Genomic DNA, 11,606 nt, shown 5'->3' with positions numbered 1-11,606 from the left:
ATTCAGTCTTTCCTGGATTCGCCGAGGAGATCAGAAATGTGAGATTGGGCCTCTCTACAGATGGTTTTGCCCCATTTGCACAATCAGGGCGTCAATATTCTTCTTGGCCAGTTATTGTCACGCCGTATAACCTGCCTCCGTGGTTGTGCATGAAAGAACAATTCATGTTCCTCACAGTCCTCGTGCCTGGCCCATCAAACCCAAAGATGAAGTTGGACGTATTCTTACAGCCATTGATACACGAGTTAAAATCTCTGTGGGAGGTTGGTGTGAACACTTACGACATATCGTTGAAGTAAAATTTCCAGATGCGAGCAGCTCTGATATGGACTATCAGTGATTTTCCAGCGTACGCTATGTTGTCTGGATGGGGTACAGCTGGGAAATTGGCATGTCCACATTGCATGGAGAATACAGAAGCATTCACTTTGCCGATGAGTGGAAAACAATCGTGGTTTGATAATCATCGGAAGTTCTTACCTCCTAACCATGTGTTTAGGAGAAACAAAACTTCATTCTTGAGGAATAAGACATGCAATGTTGGTCCACCAGAACAAAGATCAGGAATACAAATCTTGAATCAAATCGAGGGGTTAGGCTTCGTGAAGGTTACCGAAGACTTCGATGGCAGGAACGCTCAACTCGCCAAATATCAAGATGTAGGGTGGAAAAAGAAAAGCATATTTTGGGATCTACCCTATTGGAGACATCTTTTGATTCGACATAATCTGGATGTCATGCACATTGAGAAAAATGTGTTTGATAACGTGTTTAATACTGTCCTGAATGTGAAGGGGAAGACAAAAGATACAGAAAAATCTAGAGAAAAATTGAACACCTTCTGCAAGCGGAAAGAGTTGAAGAAAGTGGATGGAACTCGAGGGTATCCGAAAGCATGTTATACGCTTGACAGGGAAGAGAAGAAGATCTTACTTCAATGGATCAAGAGTCTTAAGTTTCCCGATGGGTACGTGTCAAATATTAGTAGATGCATTGACATGAACGCCCTGAAGATGCACAACATGAAAAGTCACGACTGTCACGTGTTCATGCAAATCCTTCTGCCTGTTGCATTTAAAGAACTTCTTCCTAAGAATGTTTGGGAGGCAATTACAGAGTTAAGTTTCTTCTTCAGAGAATTAACATCCCGCAACGTGGCCATATATGACATGAGAATACTGAGTGAGAAGATAGCTGTTACTCTTTGCAAACTTGAGCGTATCTTCCCTCCTAGTTTATTTGATTCAATGGAGCACCTACTAGTTCATTTGGCAGATGAGGCACGATTGGCTGGTCCAGTGCAATATCGGTGGATGTATCCTTTTGAAAGATATTTGAGGACATTAAAAAATCATATAAAAAACAAAGCCAAGGTTGAGGCGTCCATCGCCAATGCATACTTACTTGCAGAAATGTCAACCTTCTCTTCGTTTTACTTTGAAGATCAAATATCTACAAAGTGGACAACTTTGCCTCGCAATATTGAGATGCCCGTTGCTGAAAATGATGATCCTCTTTGTCTCGCCATATTCAAACCTATTGGGCGTTCACTTGGCCGAGGGACGAAGAGATACATGGATGAGCGCGAATGGCTTGCTGCACACATGTATATTTTGAGCAATTGTGCAGAGGTTGCAGAGACATATAGCAAGTGAGTATTCTCGTTCAATTTACGTATAACAAGTGTTCATCATATATAGGTGTTAACATATTTATTTGATTCTTTGTATCCAAGGATCTTCGAGGAGGAAAAACGATATGCAAATCCTTACATGACTGATGCAGAGTTTGAAGTCGCGTTTCACAACGAGTTTATTGTGTGGTTTAACCATTACGTAAGAGACGATAAATTTATGTTAAATATACATTTACTTACTCTAAAATTGGCTAGCAAACTTAAATGATATTTGTGTGAAACAGGTTTGTCGTCCTTGTAACGACGAGTTGAACCCTTATATTAGGTCGCTTGCAGCTGGACCATTAAGGGAGATTGAAACATACTCCGGCTATTTCGTGAATGGCTACAGGTTTCACACAACTGATCATGATAGAGAGAGTGCGACTGTGAACAGTGGCGTTTGCATAAAAGGCTCGGTCTATGGTAGTGATAGAGATGTGCTAGACTTTTATGGGCGTCTGCAAGAGGTTTGCGTGCTGGAGTATCCGGGGTATCCAATTAAGCAGACAGTCTTGTTCAACTGTGAATGGTTTGACTTGTCGGCTCAGGGAACTTCTATTGATACAGACTTCAAGTTAGTTTCACTGAACCACACACGAAGATATAAGAAGTATGATCCCTTTGTTTTGGCGAGTCAAGTAGTTCAAGTGTTTTACTGTCCCTATCCCAGTACGAACCAATCAAAGAAAAATTGGTGGTCAGCATGCAAAGTCAACGCAAGATCAAAGGTTGAAGTGTCTACTGCAGCATCTACATCAACATTAGATCAACCATTTCAAGAAGAAGTGGTTACTATTATGCCTACTCACACAAGTGTAGGCATTGAACAACCACTTCTCCTTCATCCCCTCGGTGGAGTCGTTGAGATTGAAGATGACGATGAAGTAGAAGACGATGATTCCCCGTTGACATCTAACGATAGTGATGATGATAGTAGTGATGCTTATGAATAAATGTAAATGCACATTTTGGTTGAATTTGATTGCAAATTTGTTATGTTTGTTAGTTACTGTTAATGTTATGTTTCGCTATATATTTGTTAATTTAATTGTATGCAACAGGCATCATGTCTACCTCTCGAGGTTTCTTGGGATTTGGGAGGCGATCTGGCGTTAATGCGCCAGAAGCTACAGCAGATACATCTGATGGGTCTGGGACGCATATTTCTGGGACTCCCGAGACTCCCCAGGCTTCTAGTAGTTCACGGGCTAGAAGGCCTAGGGGCCCTACAGCTGCCGCTATCAGAGAGAGAGAGGTTAAGGCACCTGATGAGAGGACGGTATTTCAGAGGCATCCTACGACTGGGTAAGTATTTTAGTTAAAATTACTGTTTCTCGTACACCATGATTAAGTGATAAAATTACTTGTACACAGTGTTTTGTTGGAGCCCACTGGCCTGTCCAAAGCTTGCACGCGCACATTTAAGATGTTTGATAACCCAGGCGGGTACACATGGAAGTTGACGCCCCCGGCGATGAAGGATAAATTTTTTGATGAATTACAGGTACAATTAAATTTATAATACATATAAATATATCATATTAAATTGTTAAAATGTTTGATATTAAATTAATTCTCTTTCTTTCAACAGAAAGAGTTTATGTGGCAGCCCGATGATGAGTGTGACGTGAGGAAAATGTGGGAGACAAAAGGCCGCAAAAGGTACTCCGACATGATGAGCGACTACAAGACAGATCTCAAGCAGTGTATCCGCCAAGGGAGAGAGATGCCTAGACCCGTCTGGATGACTCCCGATTTTTGGACTGGACTCCGGGATTACTGGCATCAGCCCGAGGTTGAGGCTGTTTCAAATCGAGCACGTGCCAACCGGATGTCCGAGCCCGATGGGGAGGGTACAGGGATCAGTAGGCACGTGGGCGGCTCCCAGTCGACTCGTATCCTGCAGCAGTATATGGTATGTAATTAACAAATAATTAAGTATATAAATTAAATTAATATATTGACTAATATAACTTATTTATCTTATATAAATGCATCTACAGAGCTTGGATCCTGGTACTCCCCAGGATGCACCGAACTATGCCACCTTCCTCCGCCTCCACATGTATGCCGACGGAAGTTATACGTCGGAGAGAGATGCTAGAATTGACGTAAGTGTTTAAGTTTATTCAAATATTTAGTGAATGTATTTATTTTCTAACAATTATGCATTGTTATGTATGAATTAGGCCGAGGTTCATCGACTGGCCGCTGCCACAGAACGACAGGAGCGGCTAGACGAGGTGTATTTGGAGGTGGTGCATCCGGATAGGTCACGGATCTACGGCGTCGGGAGTGCCGGGCAGAGTCAGGCTAGTAGGGGGTCTATCCGCAGCACGGGCAGTTCTGCGGTGTCTCAGCAGCTTTATGAGACACGGATCTCCACACTGGAGGAGCGATTGGCGGCAGAGCAAGCACAACGCCAACAGATGGAGGACCGCATGGCGGCAGAGCAAGCACAACGCCAACAGATGGAGGAGCGCATGGCGGCAGAGCAAGCAGCACGCCAACAGATGCAGGACCGCATGGCTCAATTGGAGGCGTTTATGAGGATGTATAATGCTCAGCCACCTCCAGGGCCTGATGCCGATGATGATGATGATGATGCTTAGAATTATTAAAACTATATATTTATGTTTTCAAACAAAATTACATTTGCACTTTCTTTTCAAATTTATGTTTTATTGAACTATATATTTCAAGTGCTTTAATTATTAAAACTATATATGTTTTATATATTTATGGCAATGATGATTAGGGCTGTCGATCGGTTCGGGTTCGGTTACCCGTACCCGAATTTTCGGTTACCCGAACCCGAAATTGCCAAATTTCAATAACCGTTCCCGAACCGTTTTAGAAGTTCGGTTACCCAATACCCGCTTCGGTTAACCAATTGGCTTATTTGGGTATCCGAAATACCCATTTAAAAAATAAAATTCAAATAATTTTTGCTCTATCTACTCTAAAAAAAATTACAAATATATAATATATATTTACAAATATATTTGTAAATATATTATAATATATATGTAAATTATTTGTAAATTTACAAATATAATATATTTGTAAATATATAATATATTTGTAAATTTACCAATATATATTATAAATTTACAAATTTATAATATATTTGTAAATATATAATATATATGTAAATTTACAAATATAATTTATATAATATATATATAATAATTTACAAATATATATATTAAATAATTTACAAATATATTTATATATTAATTTTCAAATATATAATATATTATATATGATATATTGATAATATATATATTAAATAATTAATAAAATAATTTTCGGTTATTCGGTTAACCCGATCGGTTTTTCGGGTTAACCGATAACCGAAATTTTCAAAAAAATAATAACCGAAACCGATCCATTACCCGAAATTTTCGATTATTGGATACCCAAACCCGGAAATTTCGGTTCGGTTAATTGGATACCCAAAACCCGATAACCATTTAGACAGCCCTAATGATGATGATGATTGCATTTAACATAAACAAATAAATTCAAATCACATTATAATAACCAAATTAAAACACTTTTGGTCTATTAATGTTTAAAAAAAATTAATTAATTAATTAATTAATTATTAAATATTAATTAAATATTTTACCGACGATAAAAATAAGGACCGAAACGAACTCGCTCACTAATTAACAACATATTTCAGGTATTATCTCCACATATTCAAAGATTATAATTATATGAGTGAGTATATAGCATTTAAATGAATTAATAGATGTAGATATATCAATAATACGAGTGTTCTGTACTGGTGATCACTCGAAAAGAATTTCAAAGTTAAGCGTGCTTGACACAGAGCACAAGCAAGATGGGTGACCCACTGGGAAGTCGGGTCGCCGACTGCGAAGTTCGTCTAAAGTATGCAATACCGTATAAATACGGAAATAAATTGTGGATATACAATATACAATAAAATAAATAAATAAATAAATAAATAAAATAAAATAAAATTAAAAAATAAAATTAAAAACATTACCGTGGGCAAAACGCCGTCGGTAGTTACCGACGGCAATTTGCCCTCGGTAAATACCCGGCCATCCTCCGGCATGACCCACCGGACGGCGGTAGCTTGTTACCGACGGCGTTTCGCCGCCGCTAGTTAGCGGCGGTAATCGCCGTCGCTAGTTTTCCGGCAAGGTCAGCCGGACTCCGGTGGCTCTCTACCGACGGCAAAATAGCCCTCGGTAACTAGCGGCGGTGTCTGCCGCCGCTAATTCTCCGGCTAGGCTCCACCGTTTAACGGCGACAATTCCGGCGGCATCGCCGCCGTTAACTGCCGACGGCGGATGTTCGCCGCCGTTATTGTCGTTGCCGACGAACCGTTTAGCGGCGGGAGCTTGCCGCCGTTATCGCTGCCGATAACACTATTTACCGGCGGCCGTCTTTTGTTACCGACGGCATTTAGCCGTCGGTAATCAACGCTTTTTTTGTAGTGGTATACATAACACATTGATTACCGTTTTATATGAATATAATACATAACGGTAAAATTTGTTATAAAATGTATTTTTTTCCGTTATATATAGTAACTATACATAACGATTTTTTATATTTTACATAACGGTTAATTACCGTTTTCTTATGATAGCAAGCATAACGATTTTTCACCGTCATAAAACTTATTTTTTCCGTTATATATTTTCAAATGCAGAATTTAAGCATTTTTTTTTTACTATTTTTGTAATTTCCTAAATACAAATTATACAATATACAATATCTCAAACACAACATATACTACAACCAAAACATATATTATATAAATATTTAATCATCCAAATAACTTCACCCATCCATAATCAAAATGTCAAATATATCAAAATAACTTAATCATCCATTATTTAACCAACCAAGTAATTTATCTAATTAACTAGAGTAGTCATTTACAATCTTCAATAAAAAATGATACTCTGAAGCAGCTTTCAGTCAAAAGCATTCCATTCATCCATCCAAGCTTCCATCCTGCAAATGCGCGGAATGAAAAATGAAAATCAAACGCAATCAATTCTAAGTTCCTCTTGTAATGTTCCATAAAATAAAATATATGCCAGTAATTAACAATATATTACACATACAAATAACAATGCTAGCACATACACCTGCAATATTATAAGTACATTTGTCAATGAAGGATATCTAGTATTTACCAGCAGCATCCCAATATCTAGTAAATATGCCCAATATCAGTAACTATATGTTAGGGTCCATCCTAATTCTAGTGTGGGATACACAAAAATCTAGTTTAAAGACACACAAAAATCTGTTGTTAGATAAGCTTAACATGTCAAGTAAACAATGCCAAGAACATAGACATGCCACTGTTCTCCAAAATAAAGCCAAGGAATATAACACTACCTTTGCTCTTGTGCTTAAGGACTCCAGCTTTAAGAACTGCTAATTGCTAGATCGAGAGTAACTGGGACTGGGCGCGGGATTGGGCGCGGATTTCACCTTCTGTACAATCTAGCTTTAAGCCAAGGAATACCCGAAAGAGTGAAGGCTGGGATTGGGCGCGGATTTCACCTTCTGTAATCAAAGTGAAAGGAAATGTTGAGAGTTAATCGACTTGCAGAGGACTACAACAAATTATGCATCTACTCATATATGTGAAATTGTGAGTGTGATAGAATCAATAAAACAAGAAAAGTATAAATGTGAAGAAAATTGGGACTGAGAATATGAATGTTTGGTAGATTTTCAGATGAGAAGATGCATTCGAGCAACAACCATTGATGTTGCTGCCTATTTCTCTATTTTTCAATAATACCAACACTCACTTGCTCTGCTCTGATCCCCAAAATAGATCACATTTGCTGAAGCAACCAAAACAAGATTGGAATACCAGATCCTACAATACTAGATCCTTTTCCATGCATGAAAGGATTTGCTGCAAAATAGATCGCATTTGCTCCCTATTTCTATGCGTGAAATGTTTTCCATCATCGTCATCATCAATCCTTTTAAAGATCCTACAATACCAGATCATAGGTATCAATAAAGTGCTGAAAGAGATAGCAAGCAAAGATAGTGACAAGTGACAACACCAAACTTACTTATTTAATACATCAACATTAGGTTTTCCATCTTCTGTGCTAAGCTTCCCGAAAGGACTTGAACTAAAATGCTTTAGGATTCCTACAATGACATGTTTATGCTTTACATAAGCAAGTCGCCGCTTCTGAACCCAGGGCTGGAAATATAGGACAAGATGGTCTCCATATCAGATTTGTTCTTGGAAATTTCATCGATTAGAAATCGTTAATCAGTTCAACGCAATATGCGAAGCCAATCTATCATTGGAAAATAACATGGATTTTGAAAGGGTCCCCTAGGATTTTGGGGCTTAACCCATGAACCTAGATAAACCCTTGCTACAATGATAGATTGGAAATTGAAAACTAGTATAATATGCTATGAAGATGCAATTAATAAGCAAAATACCTGGTAAAGGCAATAGGAAATTAGCAGCCCAACATAAACAATAAGGACAATCAAAACAACCAAGTGCCTTCCGGATAAATGCAACAGTATGAGGAATCAGAAAATGCAACTAAACTACTCATATATGTTAATTGGTCTGTTAAAGTGAAAAATTTAGATTAAGCTGAAATTTCAGTAGCATAGATTTTTCACATTATATGCTAATAAGTGATATGAAACAAGTTTATAAATCTTAATTAGGATAACATGATCATTTAAAACATGTGTCAGCCTGGATAAAGCTGAGTTCCTGTTCCTGAAACAAAGGGAAAACAGACACACTCACAAGTACTTGCTTTATAATTAGAGCTAGAAATAGGTTGAATATCATCATCAAGTAATGCCAATTAATTCACAAAAAGCCATAAGAATTCTAACATGGGCAGTGAACAAAACCTCAACTTTTTTCCTAGAACTTGTAATAAATCACTATTCTATAGTTAGGGAAATAGTTAGAGATTTTGTGCAGACCTCTTTGCTCATTTCTCACCCTCGAATCGACAACGTTCGACATTCGGTCGATTCCTGAAATAGGGGAATAGTTAGGGAAGAATTAGAACAAGGATTTAACATAGAATAGGTAAAGAAAAAGAACAAAATAGAAGAAGAAAATGGGGTAGCAACAGCCGAGAACCACCACGGCGGAGGTGCAACTGGCGACGACGACCGCTGGTGCTGCTCGAGCAGCGGCGGTTCGCGGCAGATGTCGCGGTGAGCCCTAGCGGCGCGTCGTTCGATACTTGCTTCGCGAGGTACAGCGGATACATTCCTCGGTCCAGTCGTATGTCGCCGATGATTCCTTGTGCTCCGCAGCTTATCTTCCCGAATCACGCTCTCATCGCCCGCCGCAGCCGAGACTTCCTCGGCGACTGTCGAACTGCCGCGAGCTTTCGACAGGAGCAGCGATGAGGATACCATAGCAAGGATATGCAGCGGCGATTCGCAGCGGCGCCGCAAACGAGAGCAGGGGGTGAAGGGAGATCGGGGATGAAGCGTAGATGGCAAGGGGAGAGAGAATGAGTAAGAGAGAATGAATACCTGAAACGGTGAGAGCAGAGGGCGTGAGGAACGGTCGAGCAGCAGCAGCGGCAGCGGCGGCGGCGACGAGATTCACCGGAGGAAGAGAAATTCAAAGTGAAACTTGAAACCCTAGATTTCTAATTTTGAAATTGAGGGAGGTATTTAGTTTATTTAAAAATTAGAATTAATGACATAAATAAATAAAAATAAAATTAATAAATAAATAATACTTATATATAACTGTTAGAGTCAATGTTGACTCCGACAATGTTGGGACCAATATTGATAACATTCATGTTTTCAATGTTGGGTGGAATGTTGATAACATTCATGGTATCAACATTTCTGGGTTTCAACCAACATTCCGAAGTCTGCCTTGACTCCATACTTTGACTCTCCATTGGTAATTGTATATATTTAATCTTTACCTTCCTTTCACGTTTACTTTTTCTTTGGTTGTGAAATAATGGTCTTATGTTTGTTGACCACGTTTCTAATAAGTGGATTGGCGGTTATGCATGGTTCAAAGTAGTGGGAAGGTTGTTGCTATTTTTCAGGAACCATGATCTCGTAGCCAACATCCCAAGGCTGGTCGACTAGCAGTTATTGAAGATGGATTGCAGCAGTTATAGGAAGGTTCTGGAAGTGGGAAGTGGATGAAACCAACCACGACATGAAGGCCTATAAATGCAGCAAGAAGCTTCAATCATCCTTACGTCTTGGAAGTACATTATCTGCGACTTAACATTCACTCACAGCCAATTCGTCATTTTCCTGCTGCAAACGTGTCACCGGTTCTTCAAGGATTGCTTTGACGAAGTAGACTTAGGCAGCCAATCTGTAAAGTCTATCTTTGTATCGACGGGACATCGAGGGCAAGAGTTGAAGTGCAAGGCCATTGGAGCGTAGCAGGTTGTTTGCTTTGTCCGATTAACTTTTGTTATTCGGCTGTTTTGGGTTCTGTGTTGTATCAACATTGTAGTACTGAAAGTAGATAGGTTGGTTTATCTTAGGCAGCCATTCTGTAAAGATAGATCTCCAAGAAGATCCAAATCTGTACTCTGTATTGTTGATTCAACATAGTGAATTTAGCCTTGAGGCACTCACGGGTTATTTATAATCCGTGGAAAAAGTATTCCTGTGTGTTATTACTTTCCGCTGCATGTTGGTTATAATGTTATTAACATTCTGTTGATAACATTGCATCCAACATTACTCTTTTCTTTACACAGTTTTACTTTATTGGTAATTTGGGGCACTAAACTATTTCAATAACGATTTTCTTAACGCTAAAATAATCGTTATAAAGCAGATGCTCATAGATAACATATAAGTTAACGGTTTAATAATACCGTTATTTATATCATTAATAGATAACGCAAATATGTAACGCTTAATTTGATACTGTTACAAATACATTTGGATAACAGTACATACATAACAAAATTTTGTAAAACCGTTATATATCACTAAAAGTGCGCTCATACAAATTTAGGTGTTACAAATACATACTTTACAAAATTTTGTAAAACCGTTATATATCACTAAAATTTTGTAAAACCGTTATGTATGAACTGTTATCCCTATTTTGATTTTTAGTAGTGCTTAGTTTGTTTCGGCACAAAATTTAGGCGAGTATTATTAAAGAGTAAAAAAATAAAAAGTGGTGGGGCCTATTTTTATTTTGTGAGAGAAATAGAATTAAAGTGGAGATAATTAAAGATAAAAAGGTAAAGGTGGTGAAACACACTTTTTTATTTTAGAACTGGAACACTTATGATGGGACAACTCAAAAAGAAAATTATTACGTTTAGGGCCCGTTTGGTTTTCTGTTTAGGAATAGTCAGGACTAATATTATCCAGGCAAATTAGCGTGGATTATACTGGATTCCTAATATTGGATGTGTGTTTGATATCATGGCTAATTAATCTTAAATTGTGTTTGGTATCCATATGATTATGTTGGATAAACTTATCAAATATCCATATTATCCTCATATATTTTGTGAAATTCCATGCGTAGCCTCCCCATTATGGCCACCGCCCATTTTATCTAAAAAACTGTACTCATTCTCACCACCCACGAAAGGAATACAAACAGTCGCAGCTCCATTTTAGGTCGAGGAGAGGAAGAGCTCGACAGCCTCCATTGCTCCATCTTCAAGCTCAAGTTGCGTTGCCAAAACATGAGTCAAGCAACAACAGGTATTCATTCGAATCCGTGCCTTCGTCTCTGTGATTTAACTTCGCCGTCAGTCCTTTGAAAAAACGTGATACAGTTGGATTGTGGTTGAGATAATGTTGTTTTCTGATTTCATTTTGTATCGCGGTGTAGTTGAAACCTCAAATGTAGACGTGTAGAACACGTGCATATTTTCTAGAGTAA

At 38.4% G+C, this 11,606-nt stretch overlaps 1 protein-coding gene across 1 annotated transcript; it reads left to right on the top strand.

The window, feature by feature from the left end:
* Positions 1-1,741: 1,741 nt before the first annotated feature.
* On the top strand, positions 1,742-2,938 carry LOC131026488 (uncharacterized). Its single transcript, XM_057956355.1, has 2 exons — positions 1,742-1,835; positions 1,921-2,938. The coding sequence occupies exons 1-2, from the start codon at positions 1,773-1,775 to the stop codon at positions 2,629-2,631; spliced, it is 774 nt and encodes a 257-aa protein (XP_057812338.1). The 5' UTR covers positions 1,742-1,772; the 3' UTR covers positions 2,632-2,938.
* Positions 2,939-11,606: the final 8,668 nt, after the last annotated feature.

Source organism: Salvia miltiorrhiza, chromosome 5, assembly GCF_028751815.1.
Source record: "Salvia miltiorrhiza cultivar Shanhuang (shh) chromosome 5, IMPLAD_Smil_shh, whole genome shotgun sequence".
Taxonomy (NCBI): domain Eukaryota; kingdom Viridiplantae; phylum Streptophyta; class Magnoliopsida; order Lamiales; family Lamiaceae; genus Salvia; species Salvia miltiorrhiza.
Note: the sequence above shows the minus strand (reverse complement) of the source record. Positions and strands in the feature narration are given on the sequence as shown.